This window comes from Pelodiscus sinensis, chromosome 13 (assembly GCF_049634645.1).
Source record: "Pelodiscus sinensis isolate JC-2024 chromosome 13, ASM4963464v1, whole genome shotgun sequence".
Classification (NCBI taxonomy): domain Eukaryota; kingdom Metazoa; phylum Chordata; order Testudines; family Trionychidae; genus Pelodiscus; species Pelodiscus sinensis.
Genome location: NC_134723.1, coordinates 29,379,158 through 29,405,236, shown reverse-complemented (window position 1 = coordinate 29,405,236; position 26,079 = coordinate 29,379,158). Strand labels below are relative to the sequence as shown.

General features: G+C 41.7%; 1 protein-coding gene across 4 annotated transcripts in view; it reads left to right on the top strand.

Moving 5' to 3' along the window:
* The window catches only part of LOC102459993 (phosphatidylinositol-binding clathrin assembly protein-like), a 63,967-nt gene that overhangs the window by 17,566 nt on the left and 20,322 nt on the right, over positions 1-26,079 (top strand). For all 4 annotated transcript variants that reach the window (XM_075940960.1, XM_075940963.1, XM_075940962.1 and 1 more), the window contains exons 2-10: positions 3,772-3,914; positions 7,490-7,565; positions 9,358-9,460; positions 9,648-9,741; positions 9,868-9,979; positions 11,866-11,972; positions 12,573-12,614; positions 19,066-19,151; positions 24,229-24,352. In XM_075940960.1, coding sequence (XP_075797075.1) covers positions 3,772-3,914; positions 7,490-7,565; positions 9,358-9,460; positions 9,648-9,741; positions 9,868-9,979; positions 11,866-11,972; positions 12,573-12,614; positions 19,066-19,151; positions 24,229-24,352 — 887 coding nt within the window. The remainder of the gene's footprint in view (positions 1-3,771; positions 3,915-7,489; positions 7,566-9,357; positions 9,461-9,647; positions 9,742-9,867; positions 9,980-11,865; positions 11,973-12,572; positions 12,615-19,065; positions 19,152-24,228; positions 24,353-26,079) is intronic.

The window sequence follows — 26,079 nt, the reverse complement described above, 5'->3', positions numbered from 1 at the left end:
AATCATGACTGGTGTGGAAAAAGTGAATAAGGAAATGTTGTTTACTTATTCCCACAATATAAGAACTAGGGGGTCACCAAATGAAATTAATAGGCAGCAGGTTTAAAAGAAACCAAAGGAAATCTTTCTTCACTCATTGCACAGTCATCCTCTGGCAAGGAGTACAACAGGATGTGGTGAAGGCCAGGATTTTCAAAAAAGAGCTATATAGGTTCATGGAGGTTAGGTCCGTCAATGGCTATTTAGCCAGGCTGGGTAGGAATGGTATCCCTATACTCTGGTTCTCTGAAAGTGACAGGGGAGGGATCATGTGATGATTACCTATTGTGTTCCCTCCTTCTGGGGTATCTGGTATTGGCCAGTCGCAGACTGGAAACTGGGCTGAATGGACCATTGGTCTGACCCAGTATGGCCATTCTTCTGATTGAAAAGACATCCCAAGGTTGTATGTTTGCTGTAGGGATGTGAACAGCTAACCAGTTAACTGGTTAACCATTACTGCCATAGGCAGAGGGTAGCTCCCGCCCTGGCAGCCACCCCCTTGTGGCTGGCAAGTGGAGGCCGGGTGCTGGTGGCTGGCAGCCAGCCCCAGAGCTGAGGGGCCAGGAACCCCCCCCCCCCCTGGGTTGGGGACTGCTTCAGCCAGGGGAGAGTGGTCCCCTTCCTGGGATCCCACTGAGTCAATTAACTTAATATTTAACTAGTTAACCTAATGTTTAACCAATTAACTGATTACTTGGGATTTTACATCCCTAGTTTGTTGGATGGCTAACTTGTTCAAAAGTGTGGTTGTCTACTCACTAAAGAAATGTAGATTTGGAAGGGACTTGGAGAGTTCATCTAGTGCTGAGGACCAAATATACCGAGACCGCTATTGACACATGTAGGTTTTTAATAACAGTTTAGGGATTCCATAATCTCCCTTGGCAACCTCCTCCAGCACTTAATTATCCTTTGTTAGCTATTAGGAAAAACTTTCTAACCTAAATCTCTCCTGCTGCAGATTAAACCAGTTCCTACTTATGATGTCTGTATTGGGTGTGGAGAACTGATCACTCACTTCTTTTTTTTTTAATAGCCTTTTAAAATACTTCAAGACTTGTCCAGTTTTTTAATGTTTCCTAAGTCATGTTTTTCTATACCTTGTATCAATTTTGCTCTTCTCTGGGCTCTGTCCAGTTAGTCCACATCTTTCCTAAAGTGTGGCACCCAGAATTGGACACAGTACTCCAGCTGAGGTCTCACCAGTGCTGAATAGAGTAGGACCATTGCCTCCTGCATCTTATATGAAACACCCTTTAAAACAGGGGTGGGGAAACCTCAGGCCTAGGGGCCAGATTGAATCCTTGGCATGCCTGGATCTAGCCACCGAAGCTTAGGCCAACCCCTGGCATTGGAGAGCTCATGCTGGTGCTCCAGCCTCCATGCTGCTCCCCTGGGGGCTGGAGGGCTCAAAATCTACTAGGCTGTCTGTCTCTTCCCCCCTCCACCCTGCCCCCTCCCCCCCCCCCCCGGCTTTGGTGTGCAAGGGGAATGTGGGAAGTATCGTTCTTTCTCAGTCGGGGCCACAACGTGGGGGGTTTTCTCCTTCTCACTTGTGTGAGGCGCTTGACTGATTTTTTTTTTCTGTGGGTCAGTATCCCCCAACTCAAAAGAGAGTCCCCCTTCTAATTTAAAACATCCAGAGCATTAGTCTTTTTTGCCACAGCATCACATTGACTCATTCCATTGATCATCAACTGTGAGCCCATAAGATCCTCTTCTAGAGTACTGCTATTTAGCTAGTTAGTTCCCATTGTGTAGTTGAGCATTTCTTTTTTTGTGTGTGTATCTTAAGTGTATTACAGATTGAACCTCTCTGGTCTAGTAACATCCACGGTCCAGCAGGACCAGTGATTCTACTGAATCAGAGAGCCGCAATGAAGTGTAACAGTTAATCTGAACTAAGGAGTTAGTTCGGATTAACTTCTGACTGCTGCATGTAGCCATGGGCAGTCAGTTCGAACTAAGGGGATTTAAAAATGGCACCCGCCCGGGGAACATGCAGATGAAGCCCGCGATATTTAAATCCCGGGCTTCATTTGCAAGTTCGAATGCCTACATTAGCCACCCTAGTTCGAACTAGGGGGCTAGTGTAGACATACCCTAACATCCTTATTTGCTTTATTACAATTTGATAACTTTTACTTATCCTGCAGGTGCTTATTAGTCTTGCTAGAGAGAATTATAAATGTGGTGGGGTTTTTGGTTTTTTATCTTGAGTATCTTAAATTGGAATTGAGCTTCATTTCTGGAATAAAAGATAATAGACATCAATTTTAAAAGCTCCTACCTGCCATCGATTTCTATTTCTTTATTATTGCCACTTGCTAGTAGACTGATGTTGTGTACCAATGAATAAGCTGTTATCTGAATTCAAAGAACATAAATTAAGACATTCAAGTGACTTTTATTGGGAATGTAATGAAATAAATACTATTGTGATGGCAGGTTGTACAAATGAATTTATACCAGTGTTGACATTTAGTATACAAGTGGCAGTGATGCATGAAGCTTTAAGTAATGGTCCAATCATCTCTTGTTACATATTGATAGATGCCTGTTTTTGAAGTCTTAACTCAGAGGTAGAAAAGCCTAGGATTAAAGTTTGAATGTACAGGTTGCACCTCTAAACCAGGACTCTGTATGGTCAGGCAACATCTGTGGTCTACCAGGACCACTCATGTTCCAGGATCAGAGTCCTGGCCCAATGCCGGGAGGGAAAGGAATCTGGCATGTGGCTCAGCTGGGCTTGAAGGTAGGATGGGTACCGGGAAGCCTGGCGTGCAGCTCAGCTGGATTACTGCGGGGGGAATGGTGCCGGGAAGCCTGGTGTGCAGCTCTGCAGGATTGTTGCAGGCATGGTGTGGGGCAGTGCTGGAAAGCTTGGTGCACAGTTCAGCTGAACCAGGGGAGAGGGGAGTGTGCGTGCGTGCGTGCGCACAGAAGCTGGGCTGCCCAGGGAAGCTGAGAAGCCCAGTCGGGGTTGCAGCAGGGGGACCAGAAATGACCTTCCTTGGTCCAGGAAAATCCCTCATCTGGGACCACTCAGGTCCCCAGGGTTCTGGACCAGGGAAGTCCAACCTGTAATAGACATGTCTTATAGCCTCACCATGAGGGGAGGGGATGGTAATCTTTGATCTGGGCTCACTAGTAGCTTTAGTCATGTGGTTGGTGCAGGGTGTTCCTTAAAGGGTGATATTAAGGTTGTGAGTGACCCTAAGTTTATATTCCCATTTTTTAAAAAGTTAATTTAACCTTAACCGTGAATTTGTAATGCTTGCTTTGAGAATAGTTGCAGTATCCCTATAATATATTTTTACCCCCAATTTATTTACATGCCCTCTCATCTTAACTCTAGCTTAATACAGTTTTTGAATTGTAATCCATGCAAGGCTTTTTTCCCTAGTTTTCCTAATCAAAGCTTTTAGAGTATGTCTAAGCTAGTAAATTGACATTTTAGTAGAGAAACTTATATTTAAAAAAAAAAATCAGTTCCAGAGTTTAGCTTAGTTTATTTTCTGTAAAACTGCTATTAAGGAAATAGAGATGGTGGGCTGTTGCATGGTTTGCAATTCCAGAAGGAAATATAATTGCTTCTGGTTAAAGCTTTCAAATGATATGGAGTCCTGTATAAAGCAATTCATGTTACATGTTCATCCTGTGAAACTTATTTCTGTTGTATCTTTGAATGTCTGTCTAAACCTAATGTGTTGCATTTTTTAAATTTAGATCTAATCCAGTGCACAAATGAGATGAATGTGAATATTCCACAGCTGGCAGACACACTTTTTGAGAGGACTGCGAACAGCAGTTGGGTCGTAGTGTTTAAAGCTCTAATTACAACACACCACCTCATGATGTATGGAAATGAGGTAAGACTGATTACTAGCTATAGTGTGGGGGTATTTCTGAAAAAAATCAGAATGCCATAAAGGAAGGTTTGATCTGTAAACTTAAAAAAATACTATTTTGGAAAAAAGTAATGAAGTTTATCATTGGCTATTAGTTACCTTTTCTGCGAGAAAATGAGTGAAGTCAGTTAGAAAATCAGTTAACTACACCCAATAGATATCTAGATCCATGTCATGCCTCTTTTCCAGTTACTTTCCTTCCTGAACTACTACTACTATTCACTTACTACCTATGTTTAATTCAGTTTAAAAATGAAAGATTAGCAAACATAATTTAAAATATTTGTGGTATAGTAATGATGACAGTCTTTCTTTTCCAGACCACAATATGACAGAAGTTTTATCTTTAATTTGTACACAATTTCTCAAGCTTAAACCTGGCAACCTTTTATGTCAGATATAGAGATTATCTCCAGTATCCAATTATGCACATGGTAGGGATGTAAAATCCCATTTGTTTAGTTAACCTGTTAAACAGGGGCAGCCAGACTGGAGCCCCCTGCTGTGGGTGAGGGCTGCTCCAGCCCGCACTGATTAACTGTAACTGGTAAACAACCACAATAAAGGTGAGGTTAACCTTTCACATCTCTAGCTCATGGCAAATGTGAGCACAGAATTGTGACTGAAGCAAAGTATTTCTAAAACAAAGTTTTACCTTTGCTTTAAATGTAAAAGATATGCAAGATATGTGACGAGGGTATTGAAAGAGGCAGTGTGTGACTCTCTTTAGAGAGACAAGGTGGATACAGCAATATCTGTTGGACTAACTTCTGTTGTTGGAAGAGACAAGCTTTTTACTTGAGTCAGAGCTCTTCAGGTCATGGAATATTGACTAATGAGTTAATTTATTTTATACATATGTTGATTTAATTAAAGCAGCCTGTTTTGAAATAAGTAAGGACAAACAGTGGCTCCAGATAAAACACTACTGTTGATTCATTAGATGTGAAGGTGCTACTTCTAAGCTCCTGCCAAAGTTATACAGCTGCTCAGGCAAGGCTGAGAAGGAACAGGTCCAAAGGAGTGTAAAGCAATTGAAAACTTTCTCTGTCATATGGGAGCTATTCACAAAACAGCCTGATACAGCCACATACCCTGTAGGAGAGTCTGAAGCAGTAGACCTTTCTCTTTTTAGTAAGACACACATCCATATAGACTGTTGAATTGTGTTAAAATCTTTTTCCTCTTTGCTGAATTCCTGGTCTTAGGAAAAATACTTTGTATTTATAAAAAAGAAAAGTGTGTTCACTCTGTCAAACATTGGTCACTGAAGCTGGATGAAAAATAGTTTTCCTTTCCTGTGATCATGCTTGAAATTTCCTTGTTCTGCCTTGAGATTAAACCAAGACATTTCAAAGTGTGTGTTATAAGAACATAAGAACGGCCGTACTGGGTCAGACCAAAGGTCCATCTAGCCCAGTATCCTGTCTGCTGACAGTGGCCAGCACCAGGTGCCCCAGAGAGGGTGGACCGAAGACAATGATCAAGCGATTTGTCTCCTGCCATCCCTCTCCAGCCTCTGACAGAGGCCAAGGACACCATTTTATCCCCTGGCTAATAGCCTTTTATGGACCTAACCTCCATGAAATTATCTAGCTTTTCTTTAAACTCTATTATAGTCCTAGCCTTCACAGCCTCCTCTGGCAAGGAGTTCCATAGGTTGACTACAAGCTGTGTGAAGAAGAACTTTCTTTTATTAGTTTTAAACCTGCTCCCCATTAACTTCATTTGGTGTGCTCTAGTTCTTCTATTTAGGGAACTAATAAATAACTTTTCTTTATCGGCCTCTCCACACCTCTCATGATTTTATATACCTCTATCACATCCCTCCTCTTTTCTAAACTGAAAAGTCCCAGTCGCTTTAACCTCTCCTCATATGGGGCCCGTTCCAAACCCCTAATCCTTTTAGTTGCCCTTTTCTGAACCCTTTCCAAGGCCAAAATATCTTTTTTTGAGGTGAGGAGACCACATCTGTACACAGTATTCAAGATGTGGGCGTACCATAGTTTTATACAGGGGCAGTAAGATATTCTGGGTCTTATTTTCTATCCCTTTCCTAATAATTCCTAGCATCCTATTTGCCTTTTTGACTGCCGCTGCACACTGTGTGGAAGCTTTCAGAGAACTGTCCACAATAACTCCAAGATCTCTTTCCTTATTTGTCGTAGCCAAATTTGCCCCCATCATACTGTACGTGTAGTTGGGGTTTTTTCCCGATGTGCATTACTTTACACTTATCCACATTCAATTTCATTTGCCATTTTGTTGCCCAATCACTCAATTTGGTGAGATCTTCTTGGAGTCCCTCACAGTTTGCTTCTGTATTGACTATCCTGAACAGTTTTGTATCATCTGCAAACTTTACTACCTCACTGCTTACCCCTTTCTCCAGATCATTTATGAATAAGTTGAAAAGGATTGGTCCCAGGACTGACCCTTGGGGTACACCACTAGTTACCCCTCTCCAATCTGAAAATTTACCATTTATTCCTACCCTTTGTTTCCTGTCTTTTAACCAGTTCTCAATCCAGGAAAGGACCTTTCCTCTTATCCCATGGCCATGTAATTTACACAAGAGCCTTTGGTGAGGGACCTTGTCAAAGGCTTTCTGAAAATCCAAGTATACTATATCTACTGGATCCCCCTTGTCCGCATGTTTGTTAACCCCTTCAAAGAACTCTAACAGATTAGTACGGCAGGATTTCCCTTTACAGAAACCATGTTGACTTTTGTCCAACAAATTATGTTCTTTTACATGCTTCACAATTTTATTCTTTACTATTGTTTCGACTAATTTGCCCGGTACTGAAGTTAGACTTACCGGTCTGTAATTGCCAGGATCGCCTCTAGAGCCCTTTTTAAATATTGGTGTCATGTTGGCTACCTTCCAGTCATTAGGTACAGAAGCCGATTTAAAGGATAGGTTACAAAAATGAGTTGAAAAATGAGAGACATGCTAGGATACCCTGGGTCTCTGACATCCCTATTGCGTACCCTTACCTCTGTCTTTTGAAAGTGTGTTAGTTTGTATAAATACTAAAATATTCATTACCTCAGAGAGGGAGAAAGGTAAGTTGAAAAACATTCCTCGATAGTCTATATTTGTGTCTCTAATTCTCACATCCAAGATGTAGAGTCATACAGAGAGAACTTTTAGAGCTCCTATTGTTTTTCTCCAATTTTCCTACTCTGAGATGCAGAATTCACAAAATTTTTATTTAAGTCATGTAAGCTACTCCCTCTAATGCTAATGTGGCTTCACGTGTGAACAGTGGAATTGCATTTCTTCAAACAGAACAAATTTCCTCTGCCAAATGCTCAGTCCTGAAACTTCATGTGTTTGTTTAACATTTAGTAAACTTATGTAAGTGAATTGTTTTTGTTGCAGCTAATGTGTATATTGTAGATAAGGGTAAACATTGCCTCTGAAATCCACAAGTTCTGTGCAATAGTTTTGTAATCTATTTCTTAAACTTATTACATTTGATGAAAGAAAAGTAATTTTCAAGATGTTGACATTTTTCCCCCTTCAACAGCGTTTTATCCAGTATCTTGCATCCCGAAATACGTTGTTCAATCTAAACAACTACCTGGACAAAAGTGCCATGCAGGGTAAGAATCTTCTGTGTGTGTGTGTGTGTGTGTGTGTGTGTGTGTGTGTGAAAATTAAATTGCAAACAGTAAAGTATTATGTTTTGAAGAGAAGGTTGGCAGAGCAACAACAACAAAAAAACACACCTCCAAAAATCTGTACATAACAGCTGATTTAAAAAAAAAGTCTTAAATACATGTATTTTTCTAGCTCTGTATTAGTAGTGATTGACCCTAAGTCACTGGTGTGTTCAACAGAAAATGTTTCCAGGCTAGAGCTTAATTCATATTACACAATGCAAAGGGATCACAATAAGCAAAAGGAAGCAGGGATGGCTTAAAGCAGGGATGGGGAACCTACGGCCAGTGGATTGCCTTAAGTCTGTGAGGCCCCCCCCCGCCTGCAGTTGATGATGAGCCAGTGCTGGCATTCCAACCACAAGAGTGACACTGTGGCTGGAGCATTCACACTGGCTCCCCTGATGCGGGAGGAGCCCCAAGCCTTAAGGGACTGATCAAGGCAAGCCACAAGCCAAATTTGGGCCCTCTGGCTCTGGCTCTAGCTGGCAGCAGGGAGGAAGCAGCTCCTGTGCGCTGTAGGGAAGTACACCATGCAGGCACCACCTCCTATTGCTCTCATTGGCCAAGAATCATGACCAGTGGGAATGGCAGAGGCGTGCCTGCTAGGAGTGCATCCTTGCACCATAACGAGCCATGCAAAGACACCTGTCTCCCCGAACCCAAGCTGTGCCAGATAGGTGCCCAATCCCCTGTTCCCTCCTTCACCTGTCTTTCCCCCCCCCCCCCACCTGCAGCCCCACCTCCAGCCCTCTCCTGCTCCCTCCCTCACACCCAGATCTCACACCTCTACCACTAGCCTGCTCCCTAACTGCCCCTCCCACAAACTGTTTTGGCCACATTCCAGAGCCTAGAGGGGCCTACAAAATCTACTAGCCTCAGGCCTCCAAAAGAGTTAATTTAATCCCGGTGAAGCTGGAACTTGAGGGGAATGTCTTTTCTGCTTCTTAGTTGGCGGCCACATTTGTGGGGTTGTGTATGGGGGGTAGGGGGGAGTTCTGTTTTTTTTCGTCTTATGTATGGCCTCTGACCCAAAAAAAGTTCCCCGCCCCAGCTTGAAATTACACAGTGAGAGCTAGAAATGTTTTTATAGTTCGTTACCTGCATCTTTTTTGAAAGGCATTTATAACTTAACACATGAACACCAAATTAATCTTTTTTTCATTTGGCTGCATTCCATAATGGGGGGAGGGAGGTTACATCAGTTGTCAAGCTTCATACAATGATAATTAGAATACATTACTGTGTGGTTAATGAAAGCCTTTTATATAGATCTCTGAAGAGCGTTAGGGGTAGTTTGTGTATATATATTTATTTTTGACAGCTTACTTTTTACAGTAGCTGAAGTTCAGTAATTCCCATTTTTAGTCTTAAGCATTTGTCTAATTTTGGTTCCAGTGAGCTGTATACTGTTATCCTTAGAGTGCTCACAGTTGCCAACAGTGGCCTCTCCTTCCATTATTAGGTGAGGCATTAACATAATCCAGATACCTTCCATGGAATTGTCATCCTCTGGGAACACGATGACTGCACAGTGCACCTCAAGGCTACTGTAAATAATCATAAGGACAATATGGAGGGAGGCTGTAAAGGCTCTCTAATGTGAATACGGAGTTGTCTCCTCAAGCAAGTTGTGTGCAATGACACACTTTATAGAATCTTGCTGAAGTTATTATGTAAGGAATAGATACTTTTCCTCTTCAAAATGTCTAACTAGTAAACATTTAATCTTCAGGCTATGATATGTCTACCTTCATTAGGCGATACAGCAAATACTTGAATGAAAAAGCACTTTCTTACAGACTTGTAGCAGTTGATTTCACCAAAATGAAAAGAGGGTAAGAAATATTCTCTTTTTTGTTTATTTCAGATACAAAAGGTTACTAACAATTCATATATATTCTTGCAGTAGAACTTTGGTGCCTTTTAAACTATAGTTAAATACAGGGCACTAAACAAATCAAGGCATCAGTGTTCTAGGTCATGTGTACCTTTTTACCTTATTTGCCATTTTACACATTGTAGGATAGATGGAGTGATGAGAACTATGAATACTGAAAAGCTTCTGAAAACCCTTCCGATTATTCAGAACCAGCTTGATGTGCTCCTTGATTTTGATGTAAGCACAGTCTAACTGGTATTTCGTTGTTAAAATATTTTATTTGATGCAGGAAGAAACTTACTGGTATTTTTTCTTCCCACCAATACTTCTAATCTACTCTTATTTTTTCCACTTTCTACACAGGCAAATCCAAATGAATTAACCAATGGCGTAATAAATGCTGCCTTCATGCTTCTCTTCAAAGATTCCATTAGGCTTTTTGCAGCCTATAATGAGGGGATTATTAACCTATTAGGTATGTGGAAATGTGTGTGCATATGGACTAGAATTTTGGGGGGAGGCAAGGAAGAAGAAATTGTAAAACAAATTGAATCTGTTTTATAGCCTAACAATTTAAGAGTCAGATCTTGCTTCCATTGAAGTCAATCGTAACTTTTATCGTTAGTGTCAGGGACAGCAGGATTGGCCTTACGCCTTATTTTTCAGGCTGAAGTGTAAATCTGTGGTGGTCTTGCCTGAATTTCTATTTTAGAAGTACCCCAAATGTGTATTGAATGTTCTTTGTAACCAGGTTATAAAGTAACTCAGTATATAAGTACACTTTAGTGGGGGGGGGGGTGGACATGGAGGGGTTTCCGCTCTAAAGTAGATTGGCTTGTACTGGGTATAGAGTTTTTTTTTTTTTAAGGTAATTTTATTTGCTTGAATACACAGCACACCCAGTGCACATTGCTGAATTTCTTTGTTTTAACTTTAACAATTGGCATAGTCTTGCACAGCTTAGAGTTCTACCTTGCTGAGTTCTTGGCTATGAATAACATTGGTCAGATAAAGTTTTTAAGTGGATTGTGCCTATTGTTTTTAAGGGAAAATAGTGGTGAAATTGGAAAAATCTCGCAAAGAAAAGATAGCATAGCAGTAGAAATATTTATTAACTTTGGGATTCAGTTTTCACTCTCCTCCATTAAATCTGCTGGTGTCATCCATTTTACTGATATATTAAACTCACACTTGTAGATTTTATGAAAAATAAAACTAAATATCTCAAAAGGATGCAAATGCTGTTAGATTTACTAATAAGGATACTGTACATTAATATTGACAGGTAATACTTGGATACATGTGAAAGTTGTTTTCATTTGAAATGCCTCTTTCAAATTGTCTCCATTAAACAAGCCACAAATGTGTAGTATTGAGATGTTAATGTGTAGTTCAAAAATGCTTTAAAATAGATAATCATGGTGCATTTTTAGTGTACTAAAATCAGCTTCTGCGTTACTAGTGATTGAGTCCATCTCATGGACTGACATTTTGCAAATATTTTTCTTCAAAATGAAGTCTTTCTTGGCTGACAAAGAATTTTAAAATAGATTAAACACTTTACATTCAGGTTGACAACTGCTACTATCCACCATGTTATTACTCGCTGAAATCCTACTAAGGTTGCCAGGTGTCTGGTATTGACCCGGGTAGTCCGATATTTTTGCCTCCTGTCCAGTGTAAAAATTCAGAAAATACCAGACATCTAAAATGTCCGGTATTTTCTGGTTATTTTTCCCTTCCAGGAGGCGAAAATACCCCCCGCCTTCTCGCGCTTAACTGGTTCCACAGGGGAGCTGTCTTCTGGCTTGGAGCAGGAAAACAAGATGGCCGCCGGCAAAAAGCCTCAAAGGCCTTGCTCAAAGGGGCCATGCTGGGTGTTTTTAAAAAAAAAAAAAAAAATTTTTTTTTTTTTTGCTTAACCATTGATCGTTTTTTTTTTTTTTTTTTTTAAACAACTTTGGTCTTTTTCCCCTTCCTCCCCCCTTTCTTCCTCAGAATTTTTTCCCCGTGTGCGTGTGTGGGGTGGTTTTTTTTTTTTTTTTTTTTTTTTTTTTGGAGGGGAGGAAAAGGGAGGTGTTTGGTATTTTTGGTTAAACCATCCGGCGACCCTAAATTCAACAAGCACATTATAAATATGAAGATTATGAAGTATAGTCCCAAACGCCTAATTCTTCAAAGTACATTGCTTTCTGTATTAGTCAATGTCTCTTCTCAGTGAAATTAACTAAAGTTATTATTTGAAGTGTTGCATCTTTTAAAATCTGTTGCGTTACTGTGAAAATTATCTTGTGTTTTTATGGGAGAAGGCTTGGGGTATTTTTGTACCTTTTTTACAAATTTCTTTTTTTCATTCTTCAGAAAAGTATTTTGATATGAAGAAGAATCAATGCAAAGAAGGTTTGGATATTTACAAAAAGTTTCTAGCCAGAATGACCAAATTGTCAGAATTCCTCAAAGTAGCAGAGGTAAATAAACTTACATACATCAAAAGGGTGTCAGTTAGCTATCTGTACTGGTACAGCAGTCCCATCACAAACAATCTAATGTTTGTGTGATTTGCCATGCAAAATAAAACTACTGTAGGCTATCTTTAAGGCACCTTTCTTTGCCAAATTATCTTTACTTTATCTTTAAGGCACCTTTCTTTGCCAAATTTCTTTACTTTATCTTTAAGTGCTACTAAGAATCTGCTTTTATGCATTGATTAATAGTTGGAAATGACTGGGCTGGATGATTCTAAATATCTACAAAGCATTCCTTTCATATTTCTGCTTGAGAGAGAAGAAATTCAAGCAAGATGAGTGGTTATTTCTTGCAGTTTATCTTAACATTTATGCATGCAGTAGTCCAAATAGAAAAATGGTTTGAGCTTGTTTGACGTGTACACTGAAATTCTAGCTTAACTTGTCTGTTTGAAAATTGGCATAAGCAATGTACCAGTTCAGAAAGTTATTCATGTCCCTTTTGATATTTGCTTCTGTGTAACATTCAGACCCCACAGTTTTTATTTCCATTGCCGCTGCATGTAGTAATGTACATTTTTTTCCCCTTTTTTGTGAACCTAGCAAGTTGGAATTGATCAGGGTGACATTCCAGATCTTACTCAGGTCAGTGTACATTTCATATTAATTTAACCCAGTTCTTTTGTCCTTTGTGTTTTAATGGTTAATGTGTGCCATATTCATCCCGAGAATATATTCTCTTCCATATATTTATATATGGAAATACGCATATTCACTTTTTCCATAGATTGTTACATGTACATAGTTCTGCAATTGTTTAAGAGTTCTGTGTTAAAGCAGTGAAGTTTCTCTGATTTATAGTACAGAAGTTAACTGGTTAATATACCAGCAAGCATGAGGCTTACTGGTATGCTTACTGGTTAACCAGTCCTTGCCAGTTAACTCCATTGGCAGTCAGCCAGGCTGGGGCCATGGCTGCAGGGGGACCTAGGTTAAAACGATTAACTGGTTAAGCAGTGTTGTCTACTGGGTTAACTATTTTAACATCCCTAATTTCTAAAGATAGTTACTAAAACATGGATTTTTCCCTTGAATCTTTTGTGAATCTGCCTTTCAAGTACGCAGGCCTTCTATGCCACAATTTGGAAAAAAACACTCAATTCTGTTCAAGCAACAGGTTTTATTCAAAGTTGCACAGCAGTGCATGCCTGTATATTAAGTATTGTTATCAGCTATAGAAGCTTTTCCAAGGTCCACAGTGTGTAATGATATTTATATTAATGCACTATAAGAGATGCTCACAAAGTCCCTGCCCCCAAAAACTTAGTTTAAATTATGAGAAACATTGCAAAATCGGGTGATGAAGATAGATTGGTTTTGGTGTCTTGAACTGGAGCAGGGACAGCACAGGGATGGACACTATGTATAATCAGTTTAGAGCAGTGGTCCCCAATGTGGTGCCCGCGGGCACCATAGCGCCTGCCGGGCCACTTCTGTGCACCTGCCGAGTGATCGGGTCTGGCCCCACCCCGAGCACGTGGCTTATGGGAAGCCCTGCCCCCGGGTGCACGGCGCAAGGGCTGTGCCAACCCCAGGCGCGCGGCATAGGGGTTGTGCCAGCCCTGGGTGCGCAGCGTATGGGCGTCCCCACTCGTGAGCACACAGCACAGGAGCGGCGCTGTCCCCAGGTGCGCGGCGCATGGGCGCTGCCGGCTCCTGGGCGCATGGCATAAGGGCGTCCCTGCCCCATGGCACGCAGCACAGGACTGGCACCTGCCTCAGGTGTGCGGCTCACGGGCGCTGCCAGCTCCTGGGCGAGCAGCGCTGGCCCCGGGCAGGTAGCGCATGAGCTGTTCCGGGCGCATGGCGTATGGCCAGCCCCACCCCTGGGTGTGCGGCACAGGAGCGGCGCTAGCCCTGGAAGTGCGGCGCATGGGTGGCGCCGGCACCGGGTACGTGGTGTATGGGTGGCCCTGCCCCGGGCGCCCGGCAGCCCCAAAAGATTGGGGACCACTGGTGTAGAGGCTCATTGAATATCCTTATAAGAACAGACCACATAGCAGGCCAGTGGAAAAACAACTTCCTCAGGATTCCTTTTTCTGTAAGGGAAATCCCAGAAAATAAATGGTGTTCTAGTGGTATTGCTTATGCACCCTTTCCTATCTCATGGGTAGAATGCCACTCTGCTCTAGAATAGCTCTTGGAGATTGTTGCAACATGCTCAATTTCAAGCAGCTGAGATGCAATTCATAACTTTTACTAAAACTTAATGTCTAATTTTGTGTACACAGTCCACAGCCATGAGTTCCATAGGTTAATCATTCACAAGTGTTTCCTCTTTCTGTGTTAAAATTGTTACCTCCAATTTAATTGAGTATCATTTGTATTTTATTATGGAAAGTCTTATTACAGCATACAACTGTCTTTTTTTTCTTTGCTGTTCATTACTTTGTATAGTATACTTCCATCTGATCTTATACTCATTTCTTTTACAAACTAAATCTAATCTCTTTGTGATCATTTCCCAATATTTTTCATGTTCATTTATCCTTTTGGGGGGAACTGTAGCACAAATAACAAAGAAATAGTAGACACACTAAATATGAATACAGCCACTGAGATGAAGATACATTAACCTGTGGGTATACAGGCAGTCCCCGACTTACGCGGATCCGACATGTCGGATCCGCACTTATAAACGGGGCTTTCTCGCCCCGCAGGTCGAGGTAGCGGATTGCTACCTGCGAGCTCCGGGGCGAGAAAGTCCCGTTCGTAAGCTGCTCTGGTGCCCCTGGTCTGCTGGAGACCGTCTCCAGCAGACCAGGGGCACCGGGCGGGTTCCCGCGCTTCTGAGGCTTTGCCAGAGCAAAGCCTCAGAAGCGCGGGAACCCGCCGCTGCTGCCACTTCAGTCGCGGTGCCTGTGGTCTGCTGGGGACCGTCCCCAGCAGACCACAGGCACCGGGACTGAAGCTGCAGCCGCGGGGGGGTCCCGCGCCTCTGAGGCTTTGCCAGAGCAAAGCCTCAGAGGCGCGGCACCCTGCTGCCGCTGCGGCTCTGCTCCCCATGTCCCTGGTCTGCTGGGGGGGGGGGGGGGGGCGCGGCTAGTGTGCCCCCCCCCCCCCAGCAGACCAGGCTTTTGTTTTGGATCCTGGAGCAGAGCAGTTGGGGCGCTGCCGATTGGTCCTGCAGCGCCGCTCTGGGCACTACTGGACCAACCCGGCAGCACCCCAGCTGCTCTGCCCCAGGTCCTGATTCAGCCGCTGCTGGTCAGTTTCAGCAGTGGCTGAATCAGGACGCCTGGGGCAGAGCAGCTGAGGTGCTGCTGGGTTGGTCCAGTAGCGCCGAGGAGCGGTGCTACTGGAGCAACCCAGCAGCACCCCAGCTGCTCTGCCCCAGGCGTCCCCAAGTCAGCCGCTGCTGAAACTGACCAGCGCTGACTACAGGAAGCCTGAGGCAGAGTTGCTCTGCCCCAGGCTTCCTGGAATCAGCCGCTGATCAGTTTCAGCAGCAGCTGACTTGGGGAAGCTTGGGGTTCTTAAGTTGAATCTGTATGTAAGTCAGAACTGGCGGTCAGTTTCAGCAGCGGCTGAATCTGGACGCCAGTTCCGACTTACATACAGATTCAACTTAAGAACAAACCTACAGTCCCTATCTTGTTCGTAACCCGGGGACTGCCTGTAGTAGCATTATTTTCTGTATACACTCTATTCACTTCTTAATACCCTACTATCTTAAGAAATGTCTTTGGCTTGTCTTTGCATGTTCAAAACATATTTTTAGTGGGTTTTCTGCAACAATGCTCAAATCCATTTTATTAAGTTTTAGACTAAAAATCTAGTGATAGAAAAATTTGTTCCATGCAACACTTGTATCTTGTAATTGTCATCATTTGTTCCGTTAAGTAGTCCAGTGTTCTTCAGACTTCTCTAGTCTTAACTAACCCGAATAAATGGTCATAAACTAATTTTGTTCCATTATCACTCTCCCCCTCTTCTAGATGAATTCCTTCCAAAAATGACAAAGTATTGTCCATACTTAAGCTTTTCAAAGGACAGCTACTGTTAAATCATAGCTTTCTAGTATCTTGCTATTTCACTTATTTAGAACTCGCAGGTGACCATCATATAGTTCTCGTGATGTGTATTCGTTTTTTGTCTGCTTCAGCACCTCATCTGATACCTTTGTCTCTGATAGTTACCCTCATTCCCTAGTAAATTCGTGGACACTGCAGTAAACTTGAATAATATATTTGAAGTCATTTTTGGCTATTTGTTTACATGTACTTAAGCTTTAAAACCAGACTTTCAAAACCTAGCTTTCATTTTTGCTCATTCCAAATGTATATCACTTAAATCCTTGGTTTTGAGGGTATTGTTATATTTATATTTGCACTAATAAAAATCTTGTAGTTAGGCTGAGATGAAAATTTGGCCCTTAATCTATGCATCCACTGAAGTTCTGCTCTATCACTTTATGATATTTAATGTTTTTGGCTGAAGCACTTATACTTACTGTTGACCATATTTGTTGTTCTGAGAGGCACAACTGGTTATTTTTAAGCAATGTCCATATGGAACTTTAAACCATATATATTTTGGAAGCTGAACTCACCTATTTTTCTAGCAAACTTTGCCTGCCTGATCTGCAGTGACACTCCAGCTTGATCATGTATCTGTTAAGGAAGCAAGAATCCTACCCCATGTTCTGTGTTGTCATCTCTTACAATTTTCTTCTTGTAGTTTAATGGGATATTTTATGTAATGGCTCTCCTTTTCTACTTCTGCCTATACACTATACCTTTCACTCTTGCTAAGACACCACTTTGGCAGAAAAATAGAGTATTCTTGCTCCAGTATATTTTGGAAGTGCAAAGTGACTTTTTCTCCCAGTATCAGATATTCCAACACACATTTTGCTTTAGGCTGTTTCCACAAGTAGCTTGTAGATCTTATTTGTAATGGCTGTACTCTCTCTTGGATGAGACTAAAGGATTGCTACTCCTTCCCCCTACCCCCACCAATGTACTCATAATGGTCTTAGTTTCATTGGTTCATCTGTTGTCCCAAAGAGAATAGTTCAGTCTGGGTGTTCCTCAGCACTTGCTTGCCTTTTCAAAAATTTTCTTTTAACCAGTTGTATGTTCATTGTTAGTATGTCCCCTTCAAGAAACAGTTGCAGCAGAAAAAATACTTTTAATCTTGCTACCATTCCAGCAAACTTTTTTCCATAATTGTATTGTACATTCTTCCAAACTTTCAATATTATTTTTTTCTGAGTTAATCTTATTTGTCCTGTATCAAAATGATTCGTCATTGTGATTCTTATTTTTCTGAAAAACATAGCATAATGACTTGTGATCTACAAAATGTTAGATTATTGGCTAAGTCTTTAAAAATCATGTTCAGCTAACATAAGTAAAACCTGTTTTCTACAATAACAATAGATTGTATTAAAACTATTTTAGAAATCTGGATTTCTTGAAATAGCTTATTTCTTTTTCCTGGTCTAAGTGGGCTGACACACAAGTTTATCTGTCTTCTGTTAATTTTTACACTTGTTAGTTCTCAGTTTATTGGGATGTAACTCACAGGCAGCTGTCAAAGTGACCATTAGATCTCTAGAGACTAAAGATGAGGACTTGTAACTAACCAAGGAACTCCCATTTCTGGGACTTGCTCGTGAGAGTCCATCACGTCTATTATAATTCACTCAATTTATGGAGCCATGGCTGCATTGATAGCAGAGTCCCATGTGTAAAACAGTGAAGAGAAAATTCTCCAAAGCCAGATTAGCATCTCTTGCCTTTAAAGACAAGTTTATTTTCATGGAACTATTGAAAAAAGCTAGGTTCTTACATAGCCACAAGCAGGATAATCTGAAATATTGTTAAGGTGCTGAACTCGGTGCCAGTCAGTGTTGAGGGGAAATTTCAATTGAGCTAAACTAATTTCAAGTAAAAAGGCACCTATTTTTGCCCAGGTAGACAATCCCTCTAAGTGGGTTGACTACTCTTTCCTATGTCTTACTAAGAACTATATTAGCACTGGTGTGGTTTGTTTATTCTAATTTATTAGCTGCTAATTTCTGTTCGTCCACTTGGCAGTTCAGATGCCTCATTCACTCAGTATTAAGCACTTCAGAGATTAAGGTTTCCAGATATAGAAAAACTTTGTAAATTTATTTGCAGTATTGTAAACACATTTACTGATGTCTGTTGAGCTGTTTCAGTTTTTTAAAAGTCTGTAGTATGACGTTTTAAAACCTAGCCTTTTGCTAGGAATACTAGAAAGCTGGAGAAGTCTGCCTGAAAATTAAGAACATTTCACGTATAACACTTTTTTCCTGACCAAGAATTATAACCATATTGTCAGTTTTAATGTCTAGATTATAACAGCTGCTGGTTTCATGGGTTGATGTAGTTCACTGATGGATCTGAGAAAAGAGGGGAGGAAATGTTAGCTTGCCATAAAATATGAACAGTGGTAGAGGAATAGCAATTAATATTCTATGTTGGTGTGACTGCAGTAAAACTGTTTTGTTGCTTCCAGTAAACTGGTTATGTGGATCATACTTCATTTTTAGAAAGGTAGTTTCCCCGTTGTACTGAGATAATTGTGTTTGCTTACTCTGTGGGCTTTTGGCTGTAAGGATTTATCATCTGATTTAAATTTGTTCAGGGATTTCAAACAAATGAAAATATATCCTGACTTTTTTTTTGATACTGTAGCTAGAGAATTAACACTTTCTGTAAGCACTTTCACAGTTTTGGAATGTGCTAATTAGAGCTGATTATAATGAACTCACCTGCCTTTTTACTAAAATGTTAGCACAGCTAATTTCCTGTTGTCATAAAATTCCAGTTTTTGCTTCTAAACGTGCTCAATTTGGGGGAGTTTGTTTCATAGACCAGCATTTAATGATTGTTTGCATGCTTTTCTGTGGAAGGGGTATTGTAAAAATGAATCTTGCAAACTGAATTCAAGTGTCTGACCTTAAAATGCATAATTGTTTTGTTTGTGGATGGATGAATTAATATGTCACAAGATGGTGATGCATTGTTATCAAGTGGATGTTTTATGAGCACTTTAACTTTAGGCACCCAGCAGCTTGCTTGAAGCATTGGAACAGCATTTGGCTTCTCTAGAGGGGAAAAAAACTAAAGAAGTCTCAGCTGCCAGCAGGTAAGCATCAAATGGATCACAAGGCTGTCTTAAAATTGTAATTCTCTTTATATTGAAGAGTTTTGGGCATCAGTAAGTTTGTTTCCTTGGGATACTCTTCCCTTATACTTGCTTCTGGGAAGATCTGTTTCCTACTCTTAAGTGTAGGAAGCATGGACTAACATTTTATTAAGTTATTCTGTTAGTAGAGGCTATCACTTCAATGTGCTTTAAATGTTCTTATCTAACGCTAAGAACTCAGGACTTCACTTGTATGCTTATCTTTGTGTCAAACTCCTTATTAAACTGTGTTTTAATATACAACTGTAGTAGCAAAGTGCAGAGCTGAGGCCTCATGTAGTAGCTTTCCTCTAAATATTTTTACCCTGTTAACTGTTAAGGTAGTCTGACAAGTCATGAGAATTAAACTGGCTTTTAAAGTGAACATATGTCTTTAGCACTTACTATCTGGAATGCATGATATCAGTCTTCAGAAGAACTTGTATTCTGTCAGTTGTGTTAGAATTTACACAATATGGTTAATTTGCACCCTGAAATATGGATAACTGTATCACCTTATTTTGCTGTCTTGTGGCATTATTGTGATTGTCATAACCAAAACAGTCTACTGGGATAGGTATGCAAGTGCAATTAGCTAAACTACCTAAAATTTGCAAGGTGTGCCGATTGAACTTTAGCAGTACTTGAGCCTCATGGGGCCCACAAGCTGCAAGTTGTGCAACATGCTCTAAGAACTTACCACTCTTTCTTTTGCTTGTCACTGAAAACTTCTTCATAGAAACTTAGGGTGAAGGGTGAAATATTTCCTAGTATCCTAAGGAGTTCCATGTAGGAGTTTGTATAGAAATCTTATGAGATTTTTCAGTTTAAAAAAAAAAAAAAAAAAAAAGCTTAGTTTTGAATATTCCTCTTCCGTGTTTGCAGCAGAAACCCTGTAGAATTGCTAGTGTTCAGAATCAGAAACAGATTATTCTGTTTCAATTGTTCATAATGAATGAAGAACAAAAATAAATGTTAAAACGAAGACTACAAAATCAGTGTTGTAAAGATTTTTAATTTCAGTCTTTAAGGGATTATAAATACAGGTAAGGAATCTTCCTTATTTGATCTGTAATATCTCTTAAATCTATTGGTTTCCTTCCTTCTTTCTCTTGAATTTGGAGAGAATGGGAATCAAGATGTCCTGAGCTCTTTTTAAATTCAAATTTTGCCACTGGCTAGCTCCATAATGTTGAACAAATTACTTTGCAACTTGGCAAAATTAGCAGTCGTACCTTATAGGGTATTGTAACGATCTAATAGTTGTGCAGTGCTTTAAGCATGCAGAATGATAAGTAATATTTATTCATGATATCACAATTATTGTACTTTTGGCTGAGTATTGGATAAAATTTCTTCCAGATCTGGCAGTACTACTATACAGTATTCCTCATGATTAAAAAATGTAAGGACATTGTCATGCACTTGACTACCCAGTCTAAGCAGCAGGTTATTAGAACTGTAAATTAAAGCTAGACCAAATCTGTTGAAGATAAACTAGGCACTGTTGGCCTGTCACTGATGTTACTTTTACAACAGTTACATTGATTTTAAATGAAGAGATGTGTTGAGTCACAGAAGCCATAGAAGATGGATGTATAGCAATGGGAAAGCTTTTATGGAAACTCTCTCCTCTCTCACTCTTACAGTTTGAACCACTCTAGGCCGGCGCACTCTGATCCGGCAACATCCACAGTCCAGTGTGACTTTTAGTTAGCTGGGTATCCCCTTACCATGGGTGTACCCAAGTTTTTCATGGTCCTATAAAGTTTGTTTTCAGCCATCAGTCCTGATTCTCAATGTTTTGTGCTGTTTTTTAATTCTCATTTACCCTTAAATGTCTTTTAAGAGCTCAGTAAACAGTGGAAGTGTTGGTAAAGTTGCTAAACAATACTGACCTCCCATGGTTTGACAAATTTTCTGGTTCAGCACCAGTCGGATCCCAAGGGTGCCAAACTAGAGAGGTTCACCCTGTACTGTGGGAGTGCAGGAATATGGTCACTTTTATAGCCAGATTTCTCCTGTCAGATGTATGTAAGCCATTCTTACTACTGCCTGTGTATCTGTGCATGAAGGCAAGGTAGCTCATGTTACTTCAGAACCTTCTGTGCCTTGTATGTTGTTAGGCTATGAAGGTGTTCCATGTCCTATGTTCTCACAGCATTTGGTAGACTTCAACCAGCAGGCACATCTGAACTGCATATGGCACTCTATTTGTGCTTTGGATCTGATTTGTCAAATTGCAGAATTTAGCTGCTTAATTAATCTTGCCTGAATGCACCTAACATAGCTTTCCTATGAGTATTCACATTACTGTATCTGAACTCAGAAACCAGGTATCATGGTTCCACTTGCTCACATAGTGTTGTGGTGGTCGAGAGCATGATGTACAAACTCAGGCTACATGTGCACTACAGCAGATGCACTGGCAGTCAGTTTAGCGGGTCTAGTGAAGACCTGCTAAATCGACACAGATAGCTCTTTAGCCCACCCCTGTACTCTACCCCCAACAAGAAAAGTAGGGAGAAACTCTCCTGTCGACTTACCTATCGACCTCTCTGGGTACACTCAGCGGTAACTTGACCTAAGATACGTTGACTTCAGCTATGTTGTTCTCGTAGCTGGAGTTGCATACCTTAGATTGTGACTCACTGCTATAGTGTAAACATACCATTAGAATCATAGTCTGCTGGAAATTGAAGAGCTCAACTATTCGTTTTTAAAGATTGTTCATAGCATGGTGTGAAGGGTTCGGGGTGCGATCACCCCCTCCTGACATGGGAGGGGGGCTCTGCGGACCCCTTGGCCCTCTTCCCGGCTTCCTCGTGCCCCGGGCCCCCGCTGAGGAGCCCGGGCCCTTGGTGTGCGATCACCCCCTCCTAGATGGAAGGGGGGATGAGCCGACCCGTCAATTGTCACCCGTCCCTGTGGGATGGGGCCTGAGCCCCCAGTCTAAGCTCTCCCTGGCGAGGGGTCCTAGTTTGTCCGTGCGTTTTAAGCTCCAGTTGTGCAGAACCGAATGCTCTTTCGGGGGAGGGAGGGGAACCCGGTCCCGCCCTCTCTCCGGGTCCCAGCCCGGGGCCCTAAGTGTCGGGGCTTGCTCGTGCCCCAACGCGGTAGACGGGGGCCACTCCGGCCGTAACCCGTCTACCCACGGCCGCCAAAAGCATTCCGCCCCGGGCTCCTTCCTCCCTTCCCTAGTCCTTTGGGGCCGCAGCCCCAACCCCCAGGACCTACCCTGGTTCAGCGGTTCGGGTCCTGGGTCGTCTGGGCGAGGTCTCTGGGGTTCGCTCCCTTGGCTGGGTTCGCTCCCCTGGCTGGGTCTGCTCCCTCCAGGCTCGGCGGGGGGGAGCCCAGTCGCTGTCGGAGCCGGGGCTGACCGACCGCCAGCCGCGGTGGCTATCCCGGGGCTGAGGCCGGGCCGACGGCAGGCCTCAGTGCTGCTCAGGGTCCATCCTCGTTGTGGGGCCTTTCCACCTCTCCTGGGAGGAGGCTGCCCCCTCCTTTGCCGGCGGCGAGCTTTTTTGAACTGGCCTGCCGTGCCGGCTGCTACCCGGGGCCCCTCCCCTTCCGGCAGCGCGCCAGCGTCCTCCCACACCGCGCATCCACCTTGCTTCCCCCTTGCCCATGATCCCCCGCCGCTGTAGGCGCGGTAGGAGCGCGTGGCCCCGCCGGCTCCCCCCGCCCGTGCCAAGGCTGTAGGGGAGGGCTCGGGGCTGGCTGCCGTTTCCCGGCATTTGGTGGCCCCGGCTGTCCTCCCTGCGGTTAAGTGACGGCCCGTCACACGTGGGTTAAAGATGGAAATCCTTTGCTGAACACAGTTTCAAGTCCTGTTCAGTTATCAAGAAGCTTCAGCTTTCTATAACAGATACTGCTTGCATATGACTTCATGATATTTTTGGTATGCTAACTAAATTCTACTGTGCTAATCACCAGGCTTCATTGGACAGTCTCTTAGGAATGCCATGTTGCTTTTGCTGCCCTGATAGGCAAGCCATACTTGCCACATATATGGCTGAAAAATCATACTAATGGAATTTTGAATGGCTGTACTGTATGAGTCTCCCTCCTCCCCAAAAGGGGGCATGTTAAGGTGTTTCACACTCCTGTCCTCATTTGAGTCCTCCCCAACATGTTATTTTTTGGATAGGATTTTTTCAACTGAAAAATGAATTGCCACTCGAACGATGAGGTGAGGAAAAGATGGATATAGTTCTGGTTCCTTCACCAAAAGATGCAATACATATGCACAATCAGTATTTATGATGGGAGAAAACACCCTTTTTGGCATACCTCTTTTTGCGATAGTCAACATGGATGTGCATATTTTGCAGAAAACCTAACTGCTGCAATTGCAGCAGTTACCACTTGAGTCCCTTACCTTGGATTTTCACCAGTAGCTGGGAGGATTTGGCTGTATGTGGTAAAGCATGTGTGTTTGCATTAAAGTTCCCTCAAAACTGTACCACAGCAGAGCCCTGCAGCTGCTTAATCAGCCCTGCCCAGCTAGGGGCTCAGGGCTTTGAGCTGCCTCACTGAGTGGAGTTGATAAAGCAGATGCTGGACACTGCTGCCACACAGCTTAGAGGGAACCTTGCTGTGTGTGCATGTGTGAGCTAGAGACCCTTACAGATTTTAAAGGGCCGTTTCTCCAAGTCAGTATAAAATATTTACACATCTGTTTAAACATGCCATTTGGAATTTTGTTTAACTTATTTAAAATATCATTTACAGCAGATAAATTGTGTGACAAAACCACAATCTATAGAAAATTCTGTACTTAGTTTTTGCTGAAGAGGTATCAGATCTATAATCATGGAAGAACAATTCATTCTGCACTTGGACTTTTCTATACCCTTGTCCCAAAACGTACAGTGTTATGCGGTTGCTGTTTTTTCTCACCAAAAATGATTGTATTTAGTGGTGAGTCCAGAGGCAAATAGCATACTTTCTCCAAAGCACTTTATAGGTGATTTTTTTTTAGATGCAAATGAAAGGTCACAATTAAAAACCAATTTTTCTCTTGAAACTTTTTTAGAGCAAGCACCCTCTCCAGTGCTGTTTCTACACTTGCCAACACAGGAATGTCATTTAGCAAAATGGATGAGAGAGAGAAACAGCAAGCTTTGGAGGAAGAGCAAGCTAGACTGCAAGCACTTAAGGTATTTTATCTTTTAAGGATTGGTGTTCCAGGTCCTGATGCTTAAATATTTTGTGGAATCCTGGCCCCATTGAAGTCAGTGGGATAACGTCCACTAACTTCAGTGGGACCAGGATTTCCCCTAAATATGCAACCATGGCAGATTCCATTAAATGGTGGCTCTTATAGCAGTTGCATAATTGGATAACTAACATCTGAACACTTTATTCACCTATACTTCAAAAATAGATTGGGCTCACATTTTGTCAGAATACATGTCACACTTTTTTGTAATACAGCTCTGTGAGAAGACAGTAATTTTATGTGAATTATAGGTTCTGTCAACATGCTACAGTTGAACTTGTAAAGTGTCACAACTGTGAGCTCAGTCCTATCACTAGATAAGGCGATTTTCCTTGGAGTATTCTGCATTATTTAGGATGGTTTAGCTAGTATGGCTTGAGGAAATAGATCCCTATCCCCATGGGACAGCAGCCATGTCATGCTCCAGTATGTATAGGACACTAATTAACTCCACTGACCATGAAGCTACAGAAAGGGGAAAGTGTTAATCTTGCCGCACAGTTTATTTTCAATCTCAGGGCACATCTATAGTCTTTCTAAATTAAAGTTTTGAAAAAGAAGTGACCTCAGAATAATGAGCTTTTTAAAACATTTTCCCTCCTCTCCCTTTTGGTTCCTTTAAAGACTTTATTTGCCCTTTACTACTTGCTTGAATGCCTCCATGGCAACATCACGCTATTGTTGGAGAACTCGACATTAGTCCTTAAATCTTACTTTGGTAGCAGCTCCATCTGGAGAATGTGATGTAACGCAAAGAGAGATGGCTAGCATAGACATGTGGTTGGTGAGACTAAGCGAGGTAGGCAATGTTTGGGACATTTCTGTTTGTTTAACCTTCGGGAGTGAAAAGGAGCACATTTTGTTCTTGGATTTTGCCATCAAGTTTGATAGGACTCTGAGCTGATTTGCTGTGTTTGAAATCTAGGCTTATTTGTTGGCTAACTGGGCTAGATTGCCTTTTAGATGGGGAGGAGCGGGTTAAATGATATGGCACAGAGATTTTAATTAAAGACACATACAGTTTTACTAGAAGTTGCCTTTTAGTATGCAAAGCTTTCCTAGCACTATCAACTTGTGTTTATTTGCAAATAGTTTTGTCTTTATTTTTCAAAATGCCCATGGACATGCATAGGAAAGATTTCATTTACAGTACTTAAATAAGATTTTAAAGAAGTGCGTGCACCCAAGCAGAGCTGTTAGGAAAAGGAAGGAAGGGAAGACTCCATGAAGTCTGCTAGGAACTTCGCTGTATAGAACGCTGTAAAATTCAACAGTGATGAAGAGCATTATAAAAACTTATAAGTAAATGGTAATCAGAAACGTGTGTAGTGCAAACAAGATTTTAGAAATATGCATTCATAATTTGTCCCCACCCTACATGATAGATTATAAAGATACATCCCTGTGTAGCTTTGGCTATTTGGTGGGCCTGGACCATAATGTTTTTATTTTTTACTGACAAAATTTTCCATCTGTCTTGTTAAATAAAATGAACTAACTTCTCCTGAGGAACATTACTAACTTTACAAATTTGTAATCTGAACAATATAATGCACATACCTATCCTGTAGGCATAGGTGCTATATAAATGCATCTCATAGTAGACCATAAATATGTAGTTCGGGACCAACAGCATTAGCCAAGTATCCCATACTAGCGTGAAAA